Below are 26,512 nucleotides of genomic sequence, written 5' to 3' on the forward strand. Positions count from 1 at the left end.
TAAAGTTTAAAACTTTGTCTCCAAAGACACTCTTAACAACATGAAAGGACAAGCCATCAACTGGAGGATATATTTGCAAATCAAATATCTGATAAAGGACTTGAATCTTGAATATACATTTTAAAAATCTTGTGATTAAAAAAAAAAAAAAACATTTTAGTTTAGGTTATGGGCAAAAGATCTGAATAAACATTTCCCCAAAGATGATACAGAAATGATCAGTAAGCACATGAAAAAATCACAGTATCATTGGACAGCTGGGAAGTGCACACCATAGCTACAATGAGATACACTTTGTAACAACTAGGATGGCTACAATCAATGATAGAGATAATAACAAGTGATGGCCAGGCTGTGGAGAAACTGAAACTCTTATTCACTGCTCAAAGGAATATAAAACCGTACAGGCACTTTGGAAAACAATCTGACAGATCATCAAAAGGTTAAACATAGAGTTAGCATATGATCCAGCAATCCCATTCTTAGATATACACCCAAGAGAACTGAAAACATATACTTTAAAACTTGCATATAAATGTTCAAAGCTGTATTAACCAAAATATCCAAAAAGTGGAAGCAATTCACATATCCATCCATCAACTACTGAATGGGTAAAAAAAAAAATACTGTATATCTGAAAAAAAAGGACTACTTTTTTTTCCATTTTTTTAAAATTTCTTTTCAGTGTAACAGAATTCACTGTTTATGCATTATACCCAGTGCTCCCATGCAATACGTGCCCTCCGTAATACCCACCACCTGGCTCCCCCAACCTCCCACCCCCTGCCCCTTCAAAACCCTCAGATTGTTTTTCTGAGTCCATAGTCTCTCATGGTTCCTCTCCCCTTCCAATTTCCCTCAACTCCCTTCTCCTCTCCATCTCCCCATAAAGGACTACGTTTTTATTCAGCAATAAAAAGGAACAAACTTCTATTACATGTTACAACATAAGTGAACCTCAAGAACAACACTAAGCGAAGGAGGCAAGCACAGAAGACTACACATGATTCCATTTATATGAAATTCAATTATAGGAAATACCCAGAAAAGGCCAATCTATGGAGGTAAAAAAACAAATTAGTGGTTGCTTGGGGCTAGGGGTAGAAATGGAAATGACTGCGAATGGGCACTAGGGATCTTCTTGGAATATGGGAGTGTTCTAAAACTGGTATTGCTAGCTCCACAGCTCTGTAAGTTACCAAACATCTGTGAACTGTGCAAATTTCATGCATGCAAATTGTACCTCAATAAATCTATTTTTAATATGTGTGCTTGCTAATCTCTTTCTTTGGACTATTTTCCCCCTGCTTAACTACTTGGAAAACATCTAGTCATTCCTCAGAATTTATCTCATCTGTGAAGCTTTCTCCAGTATTCCCCCAAAGCAGAATTAGTTCCCACTTTGTTCCACTTCTCTACTTTGACATAACTTGATTATAGTCCTCATTGGATTTTGATATAATTATTTCTCTCCCTTGCTCGTCTGTGCTTCTTAGGGAAAGAGAGTAACATGCCTGGCATACATTAGGCACTCAATAAGTATTTGGTTAATGAATGAATACATGTTCATGAAATAGTCAATTCCATTTAACTAAAAAAAATAATTATTGAACACCTACTATGTACAAAAGACTCTAGAAAGATAAAATGTGAATGTTTAGCCAAAAGTCACACATTGATAGAAAAACAGTACACTTCTTTTTTGAGTACTTATTATGTGCCATGCCCATTATCTTGTTTAATTCTCCTACTCTAAGAGGTCAGTATCCTCATCTCCACCTCACAGATGAGGAAACTAGGCTTAGAAAGGCCCCAATAACCCCGCTGGTATGTCATGAAGCTAGGATTCAAACCCAAACCAGAGCTCTGGTCACTTTGGTCTGTGAACTCTCCTTAAAAGTGAAGCAATAGTGTTTTTTTTTAAGTACTTATAAAGCATGCCTTTATTAGGACAAACTTCTAATGTGATAATTTCAATGGTTGAATGTGTCTGCATAATTCTTATTTGTCTTTGGCTGTTTTCTGTGTTTCTATTAATTGTATGACTTGCTAAAATATTTATATTACATCATACAAAAATAATGTGATATTATATGGAATTATTTTTTCATTCAAATTCTACCTTATTCAAGTTCTTAAGTATGAATACTTCTCTAGTAAAGGCCAAAAAGTTGATATATTATTATCCTAGTGTCCTATCAATTTGCATTGCTACTTGCCATAGAAACAAAGGTTTTCATTTTCTCTTTCTAGAAATAAACATGTTTATCACACCATAAAAAGTAACTTTTCTGTGTAATCATTTTGATAAAAAAATAAAATAAAATAATAGCTGCTATATCTACCTAAGTGGCTACCATGTGAATAATTCAACCTGTTTTATAACCTTCCAGAATATTGTCTGGGTCACAGTAGATATTCAGTAGGTATGTGATGAATAAATGAGTCTTTCAAAACGTTATCTGCTTGTACATCATATCCTTGATGAAAATCTTTGTTCATCTGCTTAACCAATATATCATTTCTTATAATTTCCTGATTAATATGAATAACTTAGAGTATTTACACATACCAGAGCCTTATATAACCTTTGGCCCAAAGGTTTAAATCACATCTATGCTGTCTCAAAAATTAGAGATTTGACACCAAAACTTTCTGAAAAAATCTCTTGCTGGGTCAAAGGATTACTTAATTGTGATGAAATATAAAAAGCCTACTGAAATTTAAAAAGTAAAAACTATGATTTACTGCGCTCATCTATCTCCAATGCACCCACATCCTGCCCACAGGATCTCCCTCAGTCTAGGTCCCTAGAATTCAAGTGTGGCTCCCAGACCAGCAGTAGCAGTATTAACCTGGAGTTCCCTAGAAATATCAAACCTCAAGACCTCAACCTCAACATACCAAATTGGATTCTGTATTTTCACAGGATCCCCAGAGGTGCTTCTGCCCCTCAGTTTGGAAGGACTGCTCTAAATAGATGAATGATGCCAATGACATGCCTCTGCAAATCTCCTCATCCAACAAATCCCACCTGAACCTTATGTTTCCCAACAGAGTCATTCACAGTCCCACCGACCCATGTTCTTTCCTAATCCCCAATTTCACCACCTAAGTCATCCCCCCTTCCTTCTCTCCCCTCCCTTCCTCCCTCCTTCCCACCTTTCTTCCTCTTGCTTCTTCCTTTACTGGATTATTGTCTGTTTCCCTCTACTAAAAGGTAAGCCCCATGAGAACAAGGACTAAGTTTGTCTTAATCACTGCTTTATAACCTTCCAGAATATTGTCTGGGTCACAGTAGATATTCAGTAGGTATGTGATGAATAAATGAGTCTTTCAAAACGTTATCTGCTTGTACATCATATCCTTGATGAAAATCTTTGTTCATCTGCTTAACCAATATATCATTTCTTATAATTTCCTGATTAATATGAATAACTTAGAGTATTTACACATACCTATATTTCATGTATAACATTTTAACAGGTAAAAATGTCCACATGGACTCTATTTCCAGAGCCTTATATAAAGTATCCAAAGAAGTATTTAAACATGAGTGTGACTATAAAGCAGCGAATTAATTTCTCCAAGTCATACAGGAAAATCAGTCTCATTAGGTCTAGCACAGAGTTACCAAAATAGCAGGTTCAAAGGCAATTAACTTAAGATATACAATAAAATAGTTTATTAGTTTATTACCGTAAGTGTTAATGGTGATGTTGAAAGTTTGGCTTTTGGCTTCCTCATATGTAAAAATAATAGGGCCATTTCTAAGTAGGAGTCTCTTATCAACCTAAAATGATATAACATTGTACTTGTTAAATAGCTTCACCATTCATAATCATTTTGCATCATTTTCTACAATTTCTGAGCTAATGAAAGGTAAAAATAGACAAAACTAGTACCTGTCCCCCAGACTCATACCTTCTTTTCATAGTGCTGTTGGCATAGACACCAATACCATCCTCCCTACTGAAATTGAAAGCTATTAAAGAGACATTCAACCTTGTCCTGTGCTGGCAACACTCTCTGAAGCCCAGCATCAAGACCATTCTAGAATAGTCCTGCACACAAAGCACTAAATAAGTGAAAATCAGGTCTTAAGGAACCTGCCTTGCAAACCAGACCTCTCTTTCTATCCTCCTACACTAAAGTGGAAAGAGACACACAGAGTCATGCAGAAAGCAGTGATTTGGTATGGATTAGGTCTGTGTATTCACTATCCAACCTGTCAGTTGGGGCCATTTAAATCAGCGTAGTTGTAATAATACTGGCATATACCCATTCTTTTTTTTTTTTTTAAAGTATCATGTAACAATCTCATAGTCTCACTTTCTTTCTTTCTTTCTTTCTTTTTTTATTTATTTGACAGAGATCACAAGTAGGCAGAGAGGCCGGTAGAGAGAGAGGAAGGGAAGCAGGCTCCCCGTTGAGCAGAGAGCCAATGAGGGGCTCGATCCCAGGACCCTGAGATCACAACCTGGGCTGAAGGCAGAGGCTTTATCCCACTGAGCCACCCAGGTACCCATATACCCATTCTTAAGATGATTTTTATATAGAATTAAGTTGGCCAGCCCTGGTCCTGCTGACAGAGTGAACATCCACACAAATCCTTTCTAGATACAATTTCACATCCATGGGAGGCTGCTAGAATCCTGGGATAGACAGGAGATCAGTGTGAGTAAAGACTAGAAGTAAATTCACAGTCTAGTATGCCACCGTGATAACTGCCATCATCAACCATCACTGTAAAAACAAGCCTTGGTCAGAGCCAAGGTCAACGATCTTGAAAAGGAAGTCAGTAAACCTGCTGGACAAAGAACCCCAGTGAATGAGCCCTGTGGTGGGAAGGGGGTCTCCCAGGCATGCCAGCCTTGAATGTTCAATGTACTATGAAAACATAGGGCTTAAATCAAAACACTTATAGTTATAATAATGGAAAGATTTTCTTTTTACCCTGAGTTTTGATCATTTCTCAAGCTTAGCTGTATAGCTTCAAATAAACTCCCAAGTTGTGAGCTTGGAGATGTCTCTTCCATCAATATTTGACGTTCTATTTTGCCTGAAAGAATAAAAAAAATATATATATATAAATGGTTTTTCCTTTTTCTATCATTTAGAACTTCAGAATAAATATTTCATGCTGGAACTTCAGAAAATTGGACGTGCTGTCCTTTTAGCCCATCTGTCTGTTGTTTTCGCGGTAAGGTCAGCTAATAGTGAAAGATCCTTTGCTTCCTTCCCCAGGAGCCTCCAGCCTCACTCTGCCTTTAGTGAGAAACACTGAGTCAAAGCCTCCTTTGGCTTTCCAGACACAAATGTTCTTACCATCTTATTTTTCTACTTCCTTCCTTTGTACTTTCCTTTCCTCTATAGGGCTCATTCCATTTGTCTACATCCATGTCCTCTTTCCTCTGTCTAGTATTGCAGATATCACAGAAAACAACTCTGTTAAAATAAAGCCCCAAAAGTCAACAAACACTTGAAAACAATCGCAAATGATGCAAATGCTTTAGGGCTCACACAGCTCTCAGACCTAATGGTGAGCCACAGCCTTCACTGGAATGGCACTTCTGTAGCCAGAAGGGCAAGAAAGGGAAATCTTTTATCAATATGAAATAGATTCCCAATTTTCATGCAGCATGTGAAGGGCTGCACAAAGGGCACAGAGCCTCCCGCTGTTAAGTTCACATCTGGCTACTATCACTTAGAAGCTGCTGACCTAGAGAAAGTTACGCAGCCAGACTGTACCTCATTTTCCTCAGCTGTCAACTAGGATTAGCCATGCATATCTTATAGAGCTATTGTAAGAATTAGCAATATGAGATGTTAAACACTGACAACTACCGTGCCTTTCATCTAATTGATGATCAACAAATGATAGCAATCATCATCATCACTCTTCTCATGGCTAAAACAGCCACAGTAAAATTATATGACCATATTATACAAACATGTATTGTACGTAACTTATAAATATAGCTATTTAATTTAAATGGGTATGTATCTTTTATAGAAATTAACTAAAATGCCTACCTAAGGAATGAAATTATGCATAAAAGATGTCTTCCCACATTATTTAAGAAACATTATTTGTAGCTAAATGGCTGACAAGGACATTTTTGAGTCAAACATGAAATTTTGCCTGAGGGTCAGTTATAATTATAAAAGAAACTAAGAAGCAGTACTTTTTTCCCTTTCTTGATATAAACTTAAAATAAGCAGTGTTCTCTTTATCCCAAACTGAGTCTGGCAGGGGTATCAATGTCTTTGCATCACTAAGCCCTGTGTAAAACCTGTAATTTTTTTATAGTCACTGACCAGGTTTTCAAGAAATCTATCACTAATAGGGAAAAAATTCCATAAACTATTTTTAAAGGATTTTATTTATTTATTTGACAGAGAGAGATCACAAGTAGGCAGAGAGGCGGGCAGAGAGAGAGGAGGAAGCAGGCTCTCCACGGAGCAGAGAGCCCAATGCGGGGCTCAATCCCAGGACTCTGGGATCATAACCCAAGCCAAAGGCAGCGGCTTCAACCCACTGAGTCACCCAGGCGCCCCTCCATTAACGTTATCATAGTTCTGACCCCAAGTACATCTTACCTTTCTGAAAAAGAATTTCAGCTTCCACCTCATGTTCTTCTGTTGCTGATACCTGACAGAGCTTCAGTGCTATTTCAAAAAGATGAAGGGCAGGGAACCACTTTGAGGGATCCTTCTTTTTACTGGTATAATATACTTGTTTGGCCACTGTATGTCCTATAAGGAATAGGTTGTTCATAATAAGCCTCCAAGTTACTCAGACTTTTCTCACCATCAGTTTAAGAACTCTGCTAGTCTTTGCTTTTTAGCATCTAAGAAATATTTTCTTAAAATTCAGCACCCAAATATTTCAATGCACTACAACAGTAGCCCTATGTAACTTTATCTTTGATAAATTTTGACGTTTTCTCATTTTTAAAATGAAGGATAATTTCTCAAGTCTCTTTCAGTTCTTAAAATTTCATTATGTTCTACAAAACAACTGTGTTCCTAAGATGAGGTTGTTAGCAGGGAAACATCTGGAAGTTTTATGAAGTTTTATATTGTTCCCAATAAAAATTTGCATATATTAATAGGCAGTAATTTTGTTTCTTTTCAGCTCTATTAGTGGTTGCTCGCTATGCATATTTTGTCACTGCAACTAGATGGCAGAAGGCTTTTGGATAAGGGCTTCTTGTGTGGTCCCATCATCACTTAACATAATGAAGGACTGTTGTATTGTTGAAGAGGCATTAGATTTAATCTGTGTACCCTCACAGACAGACAGACAGATAGCTATTTAGCATATATTTTCTGAGTGCTGGATAATATGGAGGCATTGGGAAAAAATGAGAAAAGAGAAAAATAAGAGCTCATGTTTCTTAAGTGCTTCCTACAATCCAGATACCCCTCCAAGGACTTAAACATTTTCTCATGCAATCCTCCCAACTCTGGCTGGATTTCATTAGTACACTGCCTTTACAGAGGAGAAAGCAGTGGTACAGTGAGGTTTAAGTAATTTGTCCAAATTCATGTGACTAATAAGTAGCTGGGCTGTGATCAGAACTGAGGCAAGTCTGGCTCCAGGACACACACTCTAAACAATGACAATGGAGAATGAGAATGGCCTGAGCAGCAGTTAAAATACTGTGTGCTCAACTGTGTGGCAGGGAAAGCACAGGACGATGTGGTAGCAGGTTACAGGGGCCTTCGCCCAGACTCCAGAAAGGCTAGGGAAGGCTTCTTAGAGAATTTGGCCACTGGGGCTGACCACTGATGATCACCTTGTCTTTTGGTAATTTTAAAAAAGGAAAATATTGGGATAAAGAGTAGAAGGCAGTGGGGGAAATACTCATCAAGAGGAAAGTTGAACAACACAGTGGAGAAATAAAAACAGGAAGGTAGTGCAGGATTGCAGACTGATATAGCTACTGGGTCCCAGCTGAAGTGCTGGGTCTGAGCTGGTCACCAGCACTACCATGTCATTTGAGGCCTTGAACAAATCCCAACATGCCTCTGGGTCTTGAGTGTCTTCCTCTGAAAAATGAGGCAATAGAACTAAAAAATATGTAAGGTCTCTTTGGGTTCTGAAATGTTTCAATTCCAAAATGCTATGCCCTGCAAAGAGTTTTCAAGAAACCAAGAACTTTTGATAAATTTTTAGTTGAGGAATGAAAGGAAAGATGGTGTGAAAAATGTACCTCTCCCTCTTTCTCTTGCTCTTATCCAGGGAGATGTTACAGAGCCCTGACTCTGGACAAGGCAGTTTAGTGGCATGCTGCGGAGAAGATAGAGATGAAGAAACTGAGCCTTGCTTCCAGGGTGCTCCCAGGAGAGCAAGGAGGTCAGCCCTGGAGCAGTGAGAATCGCTAGTACCTACAATGCTGTTAACACGAAGTAGGTGCCCTTCAAACAAGGTACATACTCATTCATCCCACAATAAGCCAGTGAGATTGGTACTGGCTTTTTTTTTTGAGAACCACATTTTATGAGAGAGGAAACTGAAGCCCAGAGGAGTTAAAGTGAACTGCTCAAGGAAAATGGACCAGAAATCTTTCTCCAGAGTCCATGTTCTTCATCCCAACAGTGACCAATTGTGAGTAGATCCCAGGCAAGGATATGCTAACATCGTCCGTCCAATACAACTTCATATTTCAACACAGCTCCCATTTTTATCTGACTCACTTCTGGTTTCAAATTATACTACAGCTTTTTATTAATATAAGACAATAATATCAAGTATCTTCATGTAATTTAAGCAGGTATATATTTATTTATAGGTACGATATATGGAAAAATATACTATATATATAATAAAGTATTAATATACACTAAAAATACTTCTAGATTTGTCTTCTAGATTTTTGTGAAAATTAGGAAGAGACCTGTTACAGAAATTACCAACAGTTTTCTTTCTCTGTTTCCTTAGCTTGATAACAGGCTCTCTGAGGGCAGAGATGGCTCCCTCTTATATCCCCACTCCCAAGCATCATTCTTGCAGCTTTTCTCACACCTATTATACAATCAGTAATCCATGTTTTCATTATGGGAAAGCTCAAGGTTTTGTCATTAAGGGGGAAAATGATCTCAAATAACCATGATGCTTATTTTGGGTTTTATAAAAACAATTTCAAGATGACTTTTTCTGTCAGAGGCTTTCATAAAGAAAAAAACAATTATTTACGTGGCTATATTCTTGTGATGCAATGTATAGCCTCACTATAAAGGAAAACTGTCGAGAAAGCATCAAATCAGATGATTTTATGCTTCATAATATTGAAGTGCTCCTGTTTCCAATAAACATCAACTCTGTGAAAAAGAAGTTGTGAAACTGATGTTGTTTTGACAGAAAATCTGCTTTTGGTTTTGTTTTTTAAGTCTGTATTTAATATAATATAACAGAAAGCAAGCTGTTCTGCCTCAAGTGAGTCTAAAAAACCGTGGCACTATTGTCACTGAGTGGTGACACTTCTTCAAGATTAGGGAGTCATGAAAGCAGAGAATACATTTGATTTAACACAATCTGTACAATTTAACACAATCTGTATTTTAAGCTCTTGTGGCAATTGAATATACTGATAATATAACAAATCGTGGACTAGAAATGCACAAAAATAGCTCTCCAGCGATCAGATTGCTGGAAGGAATTCTAGAGGTCAGCTAGGCCTCTCGAATTTCAACAATATAGAGGTGATGCGATTTACCCAAAATGGCAAAATTCTTATCTGATGATGATGATGAAAAATCTTATAATAATAATGATCAATAATAATGAGGGGAATGTGCAGCAGAAAGGACATTAGGGAGAAGATTCTGGACAGACGATGGTTTGACCACACCTCTGTTGCCCTCTCTTTTCTGTTCTGGTCCAATCATCAGCCTCTCCTGAACTGAGCAGCCCCTGGTACAGGAGGCAAATGGGTCCCAGAAGGTGAAGGGCAATGTTTTAAAATGCAGGTTTTTTTAATGTTCGGGTGTGATGAGGTGAACAGGCCCAGTGACAACCACCACTGAAACGACTGTTACACTTCCCAGAGGATGGGGCACACTACACCACATAGAGAAGCATAAAAGTCAGTCAGGAGGTGGAGGGAGCAAGGGGAAAATGTGGATCAGAACCTTTATTCTGAATTTTGTAGAAGGGGATGATTCGGTTCGGGTAAGCCTGCCAAACAGGTTTAGGATTAATGAGTTTGAATAATTTCAGTGTGCTCTGCTAGGAGTCTGATACCTGTCCCCAGGGTGATTAGGGCAGAAAAATAGTGGCTCAGCGTGTCAGAGCCCAGCAACGGACAATAAGGGAGTCCAATAAAGGTTCAGAGGATGGGTTCTGGAACAGTTTGCATGTAAAAGACATGCTTAGAAGATAGCGTTTGGCTAATTTCTAGCAACCTGCTAGCCTTGGGAAGTCCCTCCCTGATCAGCATACCCCTAGATGTCAAAGCATCAGAAATACAGAACTGAAAAAGGCATGATTAATATAGGGTTAGAACACAGAGATTTTCTGCCTTCTTGAGCTGGGCAAAAGCTGGGGAGGTAAAGGGAGGCAAGCCTTGAGTCAAAGACCAGAGACTGTGTCCTAGAGAAAGACTGAAACAATCTGTCAGCTCCTGAGAAGGACAGCACCAGTTGGCTCCACCTTGGTTCCCAAGAGCTGTATGCCTCTGGTTTCCTGCTCCAACAATTCCCATAAGGTCCACTTGCAGTTGGCTCCAGGCTACCTTACAATCTAGTCTTCAGCCAGCAGCCAGGGTAATCTGAAACATAAACCATCCCAGCTCACCTCCTCCCATGAGGTACTCCGTAGTCCACTCTGATCAGGCTGTATTGGTCTCCCACAGTTCTAGATTAGGTCACGCTCATCCGAATCTCGGAACCTACCACTCAAGGCTCTCTCTGCCTCCACCGTACAGAACTAGTCACTTGCAATTTAAGGTTTAGGGTTAAATATCACTTCCCCAGAGAGCTCCCCTAGTGACTCTATCTAAATAGGCTCCCCTCCCTTCATTATTCTTTATCAGCAGAATTCATCCACATCTTTCATAAAACTGACAATTTATAATTACATACCTATATATAAATCATTACTATACGTAAGCTTTCTATATCCTCACTGATTTTCTGTCTGGTAGTTACCAAATAAACATTTTATCTTATACAATATTTATCTTATTAAATTTTATAAATGTTTATAAACATTTTACAAATGTTTATAAAATTCTAGAAATATTTCATAAATGTTAAAAGTGTTCATACAATATTTATAATATAATATGCCCTTCTCCATATGGTTTGTTTACTTGCTTATTTTTGTCTCCCACACTAAAGATCAGGGACTATATCCTGTTAATCTCCAGTAACTTCCTAGGACCCCACACAGAGTCTGGCACATGGTAAATAATAAAAACTATTTGTTTAAATAAATGAAGCCTGGTATTCATAAATATTATCCCATTTGAAGGCACTCCTCTCACAACCTGCCTGAAAATAAAAACTTTTTATCAGTGACTTGGGTGTAATATGTGTTTAAATGTTCTTACCAATTCTCATTTTGGTTTTGGCTAATAACATGATATGAGGAAGATAGATATTTTTCAAAGGCTGTAATGGACTTGCATAGTCAGTGTTTGATAAAGGAAATTCAATTGTTTCTCCAAAAGTCAGCATCTGTAAAAGGAACACTGTAGTTAGTAACTAACTAATGTGGTTTAGAATCAGAAGACACAGAAATGAGTTTCTAGGTCTTGAGGACACAAAAGCATGCTCACCTGTTCAATAAGAATGTTGTGAGACCGAATCAACAAATGTAATTTTTCTGTTTTTAAAGAAGTTTCCTTGAATTTCTCAGCTTTTGTTAAGTCATCCAATAAAAGCATGCTTCTTGCCAGGGTTAAATGAGATCGAGGAGAAATAAATTCACTTTCTTCTAGCAAATGTATTATCGCCTATGAAAATAAAATTATTCCTTTTGATAGTCCCATTTCCAATTCACTGAAACAAGAGCTGGCCAAACTGTTATGCATTCAGAATCTAAGGGAGTTTAAAATTCTCTCCTTTTGCTCTAATCAGAATCATTAGGTAAATATCAATGTGAAAGAGGTTTCTTTCCTACCTGAAGCTTGGTTATGATGTCTGTCTTTAGATGCTTTTCTTGTAGGCCAATGATTACAGCTTGCATCAAGATCTCAGCCTGTAGCTCCCTGTCGCCTGCACTTTTTGCCTCCTCACACACTTCACTGATGAGGCTGACGTAATCTATCATATCGTTTTCTAAAGTAAATAAATGCAGTTATCTAAAATGCCCTAGGAAAGCAAATTTAGATATGCATAACACCCCCAATATCCATCCATCACAGGATTATTGAATAATACAGAAGAATGGGAAGATATAAAGTTGGAAAACAGACTCTACACAAAACATGAAAAATAAATGTGTTGCAATTTGGGAGAAAGTACTTTAGGGTAACCCAGTGCTGCAAAAGTAATGATGCTACATGAAAAAAAATTAATATGGAAGATGAACAGAGATGAGTGGATAGGTAGATTTCCAAATAGAGAATTATTAATCGCTGTAAGAATTAACATGTGTATGTGCCAGGCTATCATCTAAAACTTTATAAATTTAACCCAATTAAGACTGCCAATAACCCTAAGAAGTAGGTGAAATTTTTTCCATTTTTGCCAAGGAGGAAACTGAGGCATAGGGGGATTAAGGGACTTGGCCAAGATCACACAGGGAGAAAGTAGTGGACCAAACATTAACCCAGATCAAGTACCTGGAGCCAAAGTCTGTGCTCAGGACCCCTAAGCTATGCTGCCTCCCTCAATGATACGAAGAACTGCATGTTAGCATTTTGAAATCGCCTCACCTGCTCTCCACACATCAGAAACATATATGCCACACATCAGTGATTCAAGGGACTACAGACATGATTATTCTTGGTTAATGACATGAATTTTTTATTCTGGAAACAGATCAAGCTATAAAAGTTAGAAAATGTTAGTAATAAAATGGATCTCAATAAAACCTCCATTACCTGAGTAAAATTAATTTTTATGAAAACTTGGATTAAGAAAATAGGATATTTGTACCTGTCACGATTCCAATGCCATGAATCTGTGCAACAAAAGCAGTCACCAGTGCTAAGCGGCACCTCAACCAGAGATGAATGTTGAAATATTCTCGAGAATTTAGGGAAACGGGATCTAAAAACTCATTCGCATCTTTATTTTCAGTAGCCTAAACAACATGAAAATGATGGTTATCTTGCCATTGAATAATGTTAAAGGTCTAGCCTAATGCTAAATGTGAGTTAAGAGAAGCATCTGATATCATTTAATACTATTAAATTTTTAATTTTGGAAAACTGTCTTGCACATTCTATAATGTAAGAAGTACACACACCAAATAAAAAAATCATTCACAATCCCACCATCCTCTATTAATATTTGGCATACCGATTTTCAACTTTTCTTTTTCTTCCTATACCCATTATAGAAAATAGTTTTGTGCTCTGAATTTTTCTTTGCAAATTATATTATCCATGGTGCCTATGTCTTCAAAAATTTTATAAACATTATCTTAATGGCTGAAAAATAATAAATAACAGTGGCTAATATTTATGGAATACGTATTATGTTCCAGGCACTATGCCAAATACTTTATACACATTATCTTATTTGATTCTCCCAAAAGCCAAAGAGGAGTTATTTTTACTTGTTTTACAGATTTGAGAATGGAGACCGAGGAAATTAAATATTTGCTTTAACTCCATTATGTTTTGGCAGAAGTGGGATTCAAACTTGTATCCTTCTGAACTTAGAGCACCCCCATCTTAATTCATTGCTGTATGTTGCTCATGTTCCAAACATGTATTATAAATGATTTCCCATCTTCATTACTGTACTTTACAAAGGGGTGACCAATGTCCAAAGCGTCTGAGAGGGAATGACAAAGGGAGGTTTTCCCAAGTGGGGGTAGGGGATCAATTTTAGAAATTGGGAAACTGTGCTCACTTCAGCAGCACATATACTAGACATTTGGAAACTTTAAAATCATCTAGAACAATGCCCATTTGTTCTAGGAAGTTCCCGCTCTGCACCTCTGAGAGCTCCAACCAATTGGCAACACGTAATAACCAAGGAGCAGCCATCAGGACTTGGAGGCTGGAATGTGGGGAGACAGGTAGGAAGCACAGAAGAGGAGGGTAAGCCAGCACTGGGAACAGAGTAAGAAGTGAACAGAGGCCTCAAGGATGGACTAGAGTGACTAGAAATGGACACAACAAGTACTCCAGGAGTCAAGGATTTAGATTAGCAATTCAGGACAAAAGGCCTATGCACATACCTTAATCTCTCGGTGCCTAAAGTTCCTGTGACTACTGCAGACACTTAATCTGAACCAGGATTTCCAGCCTCAGTGCTATGGGTAGCTGTGGAGGACTGTCCTGGGCATTGTATGTTTAGTAACATCCCTGACCTCCACACACTAGATGCCAGGAGCATTCTCTCTACTTGGAACAACTGAAATGTCTCCAGATGTTGCCAAATAACCCCTGGGAGGCAAAATAGCCTCCAACTAGCAACCATTCCTCTAAGTCAATTTTTGAATTAGCTTGCTTTTTAGCATTTTTATTGCTTTTAATAAGTAAGAAATGAGTTTCTATTTAGGATAATTAGTTTTGCTTATTTGTAATGACACTAGATATTAGCAATTTTATTAGTAAAGCTTAAAATAATGAGCAAGGATTCTATGTGATGAATCTTTATGTTTTAATCCTAAACAACCCTTTATTATTATTAAATTACTTGGTCTTGTCAAAGTCCAATAAAATGTCAAAGAATTTGTGACACCAGTTGTCAAACAGACTTCAGGGCTTAAATGTGGAAGAATCTACCTAGAGAAATCTAAGGTAGGAAATAATGCAGGTTTCATGCTGATGATGCCAAAGTAATAAATTCAAAAGTAAAATGAAAAGCCAAATAAAGTGAAACAACTTTATTTGCTAAACAAATCAGATCTAGAATACTGGAGTGATCTAGAATACTGGAAGACCTTAGTGATTATTATATCCAAATTCCATCAGTTCACAAATGAGATTTAAATGAAAAATTAAAATTTTTTAAAGATTTCATTTATTTATTTGACAGGCAGAGATCACAAGTAGGCAGAGCAGCTGGCAGGGGGCGGGGGGAAGCAGGCTCCCTGCCAAGCACAGAGCCCAATGAGGGGCTCGATCCCAGGACCCCGGGATCATGACCTGAGCCGAAGGCAGAGGCCTTAACCCACTGAGCCACCCAGGTGCCCCGAAAAATTAAATTTTTAATTAAAAAAACTTCTAAAGTTTAAGGGACTTGCCCAAACACACCACTAAATGAAGAGCATAAATGGGGCCTCAACACTTACCTTTTCACTCTGAACTCATTGTTTTTTCTACTTTACCCCTTTATTTCATCCAAATAATCATGTCAACAGTTATTATATAGTAAGTACTGTAAACAGAAACATTAAATTCATACATACAGAAGCTCTTGGAGAGATGGAATTCTCTGTGTCATCTTGTACTCCCTTCTTTTTAAAAAGTTTTGAATCCTGGAGAAGTCTAAGCGTAGAAAATACTATCGCAGCACTAAAGTAGAGAATATATTTTAAATCTTATTAGTACTGACAATCTCACTAACAAAATGAATACATATACATTTCATATGTATCACAGTGTGGCTCTCCACCTTTCAAGGTTATAGAACTTTGTTATTTAAAGCTATACACTTGGAAACTCTTACACTAAATTATTGCTTAATCAGCATCTAGAAGTACCAAAGGCAAATGTACTAAACAAAGAAAACAGAACCTTGGAGATGGGAATTCTTCTGACTTCCTGTTGTTCCATACATAAAAGTTCATTTGTACTTTAAACCAATTTATAATTGATGTCACACTTCTTCGAAATATCTTAATGATATATATTCCGAGAGTTCTTTTAAAAATCTATTCCAAAATGAAACCAAAAAGGAACAATCCATATACCTGAAGATGCTCTGTAGCAATATTTTATAACATGGAAAGAATGGGCAAAAGCCAAATGGACAATATACCTATCTACCTAAGTCCCCACTTGGATAGTTAATAGACAATTATATTTAACAGGTGTTATAGGTTGAACTCTGTCCTCTCAAAAAATAAAAATAAAAAAAAAGGAAGAAAGAAAAGGGGTGCCTGGGTAGGTCAGTTGGTTAAGTGTCTGACTTTTGATTTTGACTCAAGTCAGGAACCCAGGGACTAAAGAGTGAGCCCCATGCTGGGCTCTGTGCTCAGTGGGAAGTCTGCCTGAGATTCCCTCTCTCCCTCTACCTGTGCCCCTCCCCCCATTCAGATGCATTCTTTCTTTCTCTTTTTTTCTCCCAAATAAACAATGAAATAAAACCTTAAAAAAAAAAAAAAGGTATGTTGATGCCCTAACCCTCAGTACCCCAAAATGGTGGTAATCTGAAATAACCAAGTTCAAATGAGGTTATTAGGGTGGACACTATTCCAATATGACTGGTTTGTATAATAAGGGAAAATTTGAACAGAGAGACAGATATACACAGAGGAAAGGTGACATAAAGACACACAGGGAAAAGAGAGTCACATGACTGGAGTGGTGCCTTTACAAGCCAAGGAATACCAAGGATTATGGGCAAATACCAGAAGGTATAAGAAGCAAGGAAAGCTTCTTCTCTAGAGACTTCAGACAGAACCTGGCCCTGCTGACACTGTAATCTTGGAGCACTGATTTCAGGGTCATGAGACAGTAAAATTCTGTTGCTCAAAGCCACCCAGTTTTTGGTGCTTTGTTATGGTAGCCCTAGGAAACTGACAGAATAGGTTAAAAGCAGGTCCTCTAGCTTTTGCCTCCTACACCAAACCTGCCCCTTTTCCCTTGTCTTCCATCCCAGAGGCAGAGTCCAGATCACCACTGCTCCCTCACTGATTCATGCTCTATGTTCAATCCATCAACAAGTTCTGTCAGCTTGACCTTCAGCATATGGGTACCAGCCAGCAGCTCCTCGCTTCCTCCAGTGCTAGCACCTTCATCCAAGCCACCATCATTGTCAGGTTGCATGAATGGGAACTTCCTGACCAGCCTCCTGCTCTGGCTCTTGTTCCTGCGGTCCTTTCTCCACACAGTGGCCACAACGACCTCATCAAGAGGTAAATCAGATCCTACCACCTCCCTCCATATATGTTCCAGAGGCCTCCCATGTCCCTGGACTGTGGTCGGTACACTTCTTCCTATGGGTCAGTTACGAAGGTTTCTGGCCAAGCATATGAAAAGCTTCATACGTGTCCATGGATGCTTGTGAGAAGGTACAGTGTTCGTAGGTTCCCAGAGTGTGTACATATGCTCAACTTTTAAATTACATTTTTAAACCCTCTTCTATTTTGTCTGCATTTTGTATTAAAAGCTGAAAACACTGTGCTAACACACATACTCTGTTCACAGAGATTTTCTTTCTCTCTCTCTCTCTCTCTCTCTACAATCGTTTAAAAAAACAATAACTGGCATTTACTGAGTGTTTACAACCTGTCAGTTACTGTGTTAAGTGCTTTGTGTGAATTAATTTACTGAACCTGCACCACAAACCTACAAGGTAGATACTATTGTCATCATTACTTGATAATCAGGATCAGGAAATGGAGACAGAAATGTTAAGTGACTTGCCTAAGGTGACACAGCTAGAAAGAAGAGGCAGGATTAGAACCCAGGCAACTGGCCCCTGAGCCTGTACACTTCACTGCTGCTGATAGCATGACCTCTGTCTTTCCACAGGTCTAACAATTTTGGTTTTGTTTTGGTGCCATATTTATAGTGGCTTCATAGTCATTGTTGACTACATCTTTTATCAGTACAAAGGACCTCTCTGTCCCCTTGACTGCCTTTTGCTTGGAATTCTACTTTGCAAACTTCATGAAATGGAATCATTCTAAAGATTAAATGAGGTATTTATTTTGACACTTGTTCTCCTATGGGCAAGGAACAAATCTAAGGGCGGCAGATACAGTCGCTGCCCTCATAGAGTTCACCTAAAGAATGGGATGTGCTTAGAACATAAGAATGCTTAGCAGCTAGATGATGCTCAGTGCACACTAGCAGTTCTCATTTTGTGTATTGAGTAGGCCAGGGCTTATGGGGGGGACCAAGCTGATTTTTTTCTATGTTATTAACTAGAATATAAAGCTTCCTGCAATTACTGAATTTTAAACTCCCAAGATTCTACGGAGTCATTAAAATGGTTTAGATTATTTCTAGAATGCTTTCTAAGGTATGATTTGTGATTATATAACCTTACTAGTTTTTATTTAAATAAAACTAAATAAACAGCAAGAAAACAACAAAAGATGTAACATGAATTGAGTATGTATATGGGAATGCAATTTCCTCTCCCTGACACCCTTCCCCGATACTCAAGTGTACACACTGGTTTCGAAGGCCCCCTGTTTCCTGCACAGCTTCAGAGGCTAGCACAGGAAGGATCCAAGAGGGCCTGGGAAGAAGGATGTGGTGCCCACCCCATCCTTCTGGTTCTGAAAGCTAAATTCTGACTTAAGAGAAATGAGGTATGAGGTTTGGAATCTTGCTAACCCAAAAACTTAATGAATAAAATATAAACATGTTAGTATGTCCTAATCCTCCTGGTGCCACGTAGGTGCACAATGGAAAATTTCTAGTTTCTGCTCTCCACCAGAGGGACAGAAAGTGTAGGAGGATTACTCACTATAAACACTCTAGAATCCCCAAGGAAGGACGTTTCATTCTGACACAAAATTAAAAGGCTCAAATGTTATCCCATTTAGACAATAAATTAAATATAAAGGAGAACAGAAAGGAACTTATTTAAAAAAAAAAAAAGATAGGACTCTGAGAGGCATCCCTAAAAGAAGTAGAAATACAGTTGGAATAACTTTGATCCCATTTATTTCTTATTAACATTCATGACAAAAATGGTCAGTTTGTTCTCATAAAATCCATGCAGCTCACTCTACCTGTCACCCTAGGGAATGTGCCTTTCAATTTCCTTGACACATAATTTTATTAGAAGTATCATAAAATGTCAAGCTAACCATCATTTGGGAAAGGGACTGTCCAACACTCTCAGCAGTGCCCAAACAGAAGCTCGTGGGGGGTAAAGTTCACATAAGAAAAACTCATTCATCTTGACAGTAGGCTTCCCCAAATGACAACTCCACTGCAAAAAGGCAATAACATCAAAGTTTCTGCAGGTTTTGTCCCAAGGGCCAGGTTCATGTATTTAAAATAGGAGTGATTCTGATATACTTGCACATTATTTGCATATGTCTATCTGGTTTTCAAATTAAAGCTCTAAAATGACATTCCTTTCTGTGGCCATTTTGTGATTTTTAGTTTCTTGTTTCCTTGTTTCCTTCTTCCTTCACTCATGTCTTCCATGGGTGTCAGACATGTGGAGGGCTGGGGAAAGAAGGAAGATAAACAACAAGAAATGTTTTCTAGGGCTGCTGTTCCTCTCTAAAATAGTTTGAAGAAAAGAGTTCTATATTCTTCTATAGGAAATCATATAGTCATATATTTTATATATAGAGAGAAAGACATTGTATTTACATGTATAGACACAAAGCATATATTTTTTATTAAGAAATCACCTAGTAAAATTCCTTCTCTTCAAACTTCAAAAGGGAAAATGGTACATTATTATGCTAAGCCCATTTACCATCAATCAACTACCAATGTATTCTTAAAGATAGCTACAAATATAATACTCTAAATCAGTGTGTCTCAAGCTTTTTTATCTCAGCACTCATTTATACCCTTAGAAATTATTGAGAATCCCCAGAGTTCCATCAATATTTACCACATTAGAACTTTAACTGTTACTATTAATTAATTTTAAAATAAAAATAAACCCATTAATGTTTATATCATAATGTATTTTTATGAAAACATCTATATTTCCCCAAAACAACAAAGATAGAAGAATGCCATTATTTTGCATTTTTGCAAATCTCTTTAATGTCTGGCTAAATAAGAGAAAATCTACTTAATAGAAGACTTTCATATCTGCTTCTGCAGTCTGTTGTGACATATTGTTTTGACTGAAGTATATGAAGAAGGCTAGGCCTCACAGAGATAGCTGTTAGAAATACGAAGAGTATTTTCATATTTTTTTAATAATAATAGTGAATATTTTTCTTTGATACTATACCAAAATGTGACAAGTGATCGTTTTTTTTTTTTAAGATTTTATTTATTTATTTGACTGAGATCACAAGTAGGCAGAGAAGCAGGCAGGGAGAGAGGGAAGCAGTCTCCCCACTGAGCAAAGAGCCCGATGTGGGGCTCCATCTCAGGACCCCAGTATCATGACCTGAGCTGAAGGCAGAGGCTTTAACCCACTGAACCGCCCCAAGTGATAGTTTTTTAAAAGCTTCTTACAATGTGAAAGTTAATAGCACATGCTGATGAAATTTCCTCCTCTCTTATATTACAACCTATTGGTCTACCTTGTTAACCAGGATTTTGGAACATTATCCACTGGTGATTTGTAAAGTATTATAACTCCCTAAGTTACCCAAATCCCCTTATGGTAAAACATTTCTTTATACAATTTTTAAAAATGATGCTTGTTAATATTAATTACCACCAATCTCATCAAAAAAATATAAGCATTAGAAAACTGTCAAGCTCCTGGTGACAAATAGAAATTTCCCAAAATTCTCATTTCCCTATTCAGATTTTGTCATTAGCAACAAATAGTATTTGCTGTTTTCCTAGAAGTGCCATGTTCATTTTGCTCATTTTCAATAAAATACCTGTCAAACACCCAAGTCTGAAAAACTAGTTTGTCAGCTGCTTTTTCAAGTAAAAATGGTATTCCATGAAACAAACTGCTTGTTCAGCTCTCATTTCAGTCACGTATGTCTTCTTCCCCAAGACAGCTACCAAACTTTGATATGCAGCAAAGATGCTTGAGGTGTATCTCCCATTTAATATTGCCATATGAACCAACAAACCATTTAATATTTCCAATATGAACCAATAGAATCTGTTACATTTATAAATCCCTATCCTTAAATTTATTTTTAATTTTATTTTTATTATATTTTAATTTAATTAATTTTATTTTTAATTTTAAATTTCAAAATAAATTTAACGATAGGGATTTATAAATGTAACAGATTCTATTGGTTCATCAAAGGCATTCTTAAGGGAAACAAGGCCTTTTCTTTTTCTTTTTCTTTAAAGTAGGTTCCAAGCCCAGTGTGGCGCTCAGTGCGGGGCTTAAACTCACAACCCTGAGATCAAGACCTAAGGTGAGACCAAGAGTTAGACACTTAAATGACTGAGCCACCCAGATGCTCTGGCTTTTTTTTTTTTTTTTAATTGCAAGTATGGGGCAGTAAAGGATTCAATAACAACTAGAATGGTTTGATGCCACTACTGTGATTCACAGTGGGATGCCAGAAGTTCTACTACTGTTGTTCTTGCAGCATCAGTGCAAATAACACCACAATGAAGACAGTGAATGATATCTTAGTTTTGTTATAAAATAGTTCTGACCTTACAGTTCCCCTGAAAGGGTCTTGGAGACACCCCTAGAAATCTGCAGACCACATTTTGAGAGTCACTGCTCCTAAATGGACTATATGGATTTTCATCACTGTTCAGAAACTACAAAAATTTATAAATGTCCAAAAATCTATACTGCTTTAGCATGAAATCAAATTTAGATGTGGTTAATCATGGGATGGACTTCGGTCAAGGTTCACACTGATGAGATGGTTGTATGTTTCTAATCAGAGCAAAGTGAGATTTCTGCTGAATTGATTTTCCCTTTGCAAAAGCTACAGGTAGTCTTCTTTTTCTCACAAAGAAAGCAGCTGGACTTTCTTATCTGCCTGCTCAGATGTGGGGCAGAAAGGGGAGTGGTGGGGCTTAAAATCTCTCAGCGACTGAACAACAAATTGGAGTCATACCCTATATTATAACCACAAAATACTAAAATGATGGCTCCTCCTCATCCCCCGTCTCTAGTCCTGACATCTCCCTACCATGTATCATTTTTGACCACACTATGTAATTTACTTATTTATTAAGTTCACAGTTTACTGTCAACCTTTATTACCTCTTAAAAACTCCATGAGAGTATGATTGTTTTCAATATTGTTAAATATCTTTCTATATAGTATCTATCCAGTATTGGGATATTGATATATCTCAAGAATTTAGAATAGTGGCTAGCATATTGTAGGCCCCTAAAATTATTTTTTGAATGAATTAATGAATGATAAGATAATAAACTTGTGCATTATTCAAAGAATCATTACTGAAATGTCAGAGGGCCTCATGACAGAGATATTTACCGCAAATGATACGAGAAGTTCTTGAAAATATAGGTCTATACATTTTTTTATTATCCCACTTAATTGTTTATATATCTTTCAGCATTTGAATACAGGAACTATATTCTATTCATCATTATACCCTCGGTGTCTAGATCAGAGCTAACAATGAAGTAGTTAATCGATGCTTGTTAGGTAAATGAATGAATCAATGAACAAGCCAAATGAAAGTTCTGACACTAACAATTGCATAACATTTAAATATCATCCACCCAAAACTGTTTCTTAAATTGTTCAGCAAAATATAGTTCAGAAAATGTTACTTTTTAATAATAGAGCTTGTTTTTAATATTAACTATACTGGAGTTAAAATTTAAAAATAAAAAATAAATATGTAAATAAATAAAATTTAAAAGCAAAGCTCTGTTAGTTTGCTCATCCTCTATATAAAACATCTTAGCTGTATGCTTTAATAAAGCAGTCATTTTGTTTAGAACTGTCATTTTAAGGGTAATACTATATGAAAGCTTCCCTGAAAAATAAAACACAAGTAAGCTCTATTAATATGGAATTTATAAAATACACCTAAAACAAGGTATACTTGACAAATTAGGGTGAGGAAGAAATTCTCTTCTGTGTCTGAAAAGACTCACCTGTATGCTGCCCTATGTCTCTGCAGGGCGATTGCAGCCAGCTGAAGCCTGGCCTCCACCACAATTTCCAACTCACCAGCAGAACACTGAGAGAGGTTCTTATGGCCTGGAGGCTCCACCTCTGACACAAGGAGGTTTAGCCTGTCCTCAGCTTCTGACAGTAAAATTAACTGAAGAAAGAGCATCACGTAATCATGTAAGTTCAGAAATAATACAAGTAATATCACATTCTTATTCAGCCAGGTGTTTTTCATGTACTGAGAAAAGCAACAATAAATGGAAGACCAGATAGGAAGTCTGAACATAATTATCAGAGAAGAGTGCTCAGCAAACAGGAAAAAGGCAACAGGAAATGAAAAGGAGAGTAATGGCAAGAGTAAGCATGTGTAACAGTTACACATACAGCCAATGATCATTACTCATAGCACTGGAACTCATCTATAAAGTGGCTGCAAATATAGAATTAGCAAATACTAAAGTATTGCTCCTACAAGAAATACGGTGAAGGTTCCTGTGGGCCTTGGGTCACAACACTTTTGCCAAAGGATCCACACATTACTTTGTTTAATGTGTGTTTATATTTAAGGACACATTATTTAATATATACGATAAATTCGCTACCCTTGAACTCACAGCTAATGGCTATAAAACCCATGCTTGACCAGAGCTTATGGAACACATTTATTTTCTCCATAAAGCACATCACAGCCTTCTTACATTTAGGAATACTAAACAGAATTTCAGCACTATAATTAGAGGCCATTTCAAACAGTGAAATCACCAATGAAAAGCATAAAAATGAAAAAAAAAATGTGACAATAAATAGGCCATGGAAAGGACCCTTGTTTACAGTATGAGGGTAGAAATAAAAAGAGCATTTCTTGTCCAACTCAGCTGGGAATGTAGGCAACTTAAATTTTTCTGTGCTCTGTGATGTTCACAAATGACCACAAATGAGCCATGAGGATCAATTTTGGAGTTATAAGTAAATTTTAGCAGATAGGCAAATTAGCAAATACTGAATCTGTGAATAATGAGGATTGACTGTATTTCAAGTTAAACTATGGTCACCTAACTGGTAATCTGAAGATAATGAGATTTTACAATAGACAATCAATAGTAAATAGCAACTTAGTATGGCAGAGAAAGGGACCAGCCAATCTTTCAAGAAACAGGTCTCTAAATACTTGTTTGTACAGAGCAGTAAATAGGGTAGCTTAGTATAATTGTTAAGAACACCATCTGTATTTTATTAGTTGCATTGCATTAGTGAATTTTTTTCTAAGCCTCAATTTTTTCATGGTTCAGCACAACATAGCTCAAAAATGATTAATGCCCACCTCACAGAGTTGTAAAAATTAATCATGCAAAGTGCCTGTCATGTTGTAAGCACTGAATAAATGGTAACTGTTTGTGGTGCTGTTGTCATCACTATTAACATTAGGAAATGTGAAACAGGGCATGGAATACTCCACAGTGCTTTAATCAGGTTGCAGAGTCGAAGTCTGACAACCTCTGGGCATCTTATTTTCTCATGAGGAGTTCACTCCATCTCTGACCTCAATCCACGCTTATGCAAGAAAAGCTACTTGGTCTCCCAAGAGCAAACACAACCCTGAGACTGTGCAGGGCTTAATAGTGGATGTTTTGGTAATCAATTTAGTATGATTTGAAAAAATTTCCAAACTTACCTTCACTGTCCTAAAAGTGAAGTCATCTTTCACCTTTGCAAGCTGACCAAGTGAACTTCCATCATCCTTTAAACTTAGCTCTATAAGGCACAAAATTTTGGAAGAACTAAGGATATCTGTGGTTAGCTTATATATTAATTCTAGTTTATCAAACTCATCGTTCATTGGGACACCATCCACAAATTTCATATTTTAAAAAGCCCACAATGATAATTAGAAACACTATTTTATCAAATGGTCCCTAAATATCACATATTCAAAGACTAAGAATGACTTTTACAACAAATTGGACAATTCCGAAAGGATCTTTAGGATGCTTGGTGATATTCTTTAAATTATTGGCTACTAAAACAGAGTAGTAGTTCCTCCCCTGGGATCACAGGACCCCTTCAGGCCCCCAGAGTATTTTGGTTCTTCCATATATTTGTAACATTTCAGTAAGATTTTGGAAATGTCAGTTTTACTGATTTGCATAAGCATCTCATATTAAGAGCAGAGAGTGAGACTTTTGGAATAGCACAATCCACAATTCCCAAGGATCTCAAAATACCCACCATGATCTGAAGATTGCCCTTATTCTGAGCCAGGGAGAACTGAGATAATTTAAATCACAGACTCTGCCTGCTTTAGTAAACCTGACTGCTAGACTACAGAAGAGAGAGAGAGTAAAAAAACCACAACTGGGAATTACTACAAAAAATACCCATCCAAAGAGACTAACTTTGTCAAGGGGGAAGAGGAAGTCTAAAATAACATGGAATTGAACACACTTTCCTTCTCCTTTTCTCCCAACTCCTACCTATCTGACTCTTCTCCTAAATTAGGGGGCTCTGGAGTGAGAGGTCAGCTGAGTATGAAAGAAGACTTAAGAATAGGGAAAGTCCCAGCAGAAAGATCTGGGGCTTGTTTTTCTCCCATAAGGGAGAAACAGAAAACGATAAAAATAAATGCCTGGAGACAGGTATGGAAGCACCCTGGGAGATGTATCTGAACATAAGAGATGGTAGGAAGAGTTTGATCCACATTTTCCTCCTGCTCTCTTTGCCTCTAGGTGACCCTGGTGCTTCTCTGTGTGGTCCTTCTAGGTAGTAGCCTGCCCTTCTTCTTGGAGGATTAAATAACAAACTATGTTTTTCATGGCCATAATCTCCTGATCTGTTGGCCTCATCATACCCAAATAATAATAAAAGTTACATTTTAAAAAGAGACAGTATTATTCCAATATCCAAACTGGACAAAGATACAACAAGAAATGAAAACTACAGACCAATATCTGTTGTGAATAAGGATGTAAAAATCTTCAAAATACTAGCAAACAGAATCCAGCAATGTATAAAGAGAATTTATACACCATGACTAAATGGGAATTAGTCCAAGAATGCAAGGCTGGTTTAAACACTCAAAAATCAATTACTTTAGACACTGCGTGGCTCCCTAGTTAAGCGGCTGCCTTCAGCTCAGGTCACAATCCCAGAGTCCTGGGATCAAGCCCCACATCGGGCTCCTCGCTCAGCAGAAAGCCTGCTTCTCTGTCTCCCACTCCCCCTGCTTGTGTTCCCTCTCTCATTATGTCTTTCTGAGTCAAATAGATAAATAAAATATTTTTTAAAAATCAATTACTGCAATATAGCATCAGAATTTTTAAAAATTCTGGCCTTGGAGATCAGATCATTGCAGTGTCACTTGCATATATCTTCTCCCATTCTGGAGTGTTGCCTCTTTATTTGGTGTTTTATGAAAACAATGAATCATGGTATACTACATCAAAAACTAATAATGTACTGTAT

The 26,512-nt window shown here is 37.3% G+C and overlaps 1 protein-coding gene across 6 annotated transcripts in view; it reads right to left on the reverse strand.

The window, feature by feature from the left end:
- The window catches only part of CFAP54 (cilia and flagella associated protein 54), a 311,472-nt gene that overhangs the window by 71,230 nt on the left and 213,730 nt on the right, over positions 1-26,512 (reverse strand). For all 6 annotated transcript variants that reach the window (XM_082739254.1, XM_082739253.1, XM_082739250.1 and 3 more), the window contains 10 exons: positions 24,726-24,805; positions 23,035-23,204; positions 15,545-15,650; positions 13,114-13,261; positions 12,134-12,291; positions 11,790-11,966; positions 11,562-11,688; positions 6,604-6,759; positions 4,957-5,062; positions 3,700-3,793 (listed from right to left, as the gene is read on the reverse strand). In XM_082739254.1, coding sequence (XP_082595380.1) covers positions 3,700-3,793; positions 4,957-5,062; positions 6,604-6,759; positions 11,562-11,688; positions 11,790-11,966; positions 12,134-12,291; positions 13,114-13,261; positions 15,545-15,650; positions 23,035-23,204; positions 24,726-24,805 — 1,322 coding nt within the window. The remainder of the gene's footprint in view (positions 1-3,699; positions 3,794-4,956; positions 5,063-6,603; positions 6,760-11,561; positions 11,689-11,789; positions 11,967-12,133; positions 12,292-13,113; positions 13,262-15,544; positions 15,651-23,034; positions 23,205-24,725; positions 24,806-26,512) is intronic.

This window comes from Mustela nivalis (assembly GCF_964662115.1).
Source record: "Mustela nivalis genome assembly, chromosome: 7".
Lineage (NCBI taxonomy): Eukaryota > Metazoa > Chordata > Mammalia > Carnivora > Mustelidae > Mustela > Mustela nivalis.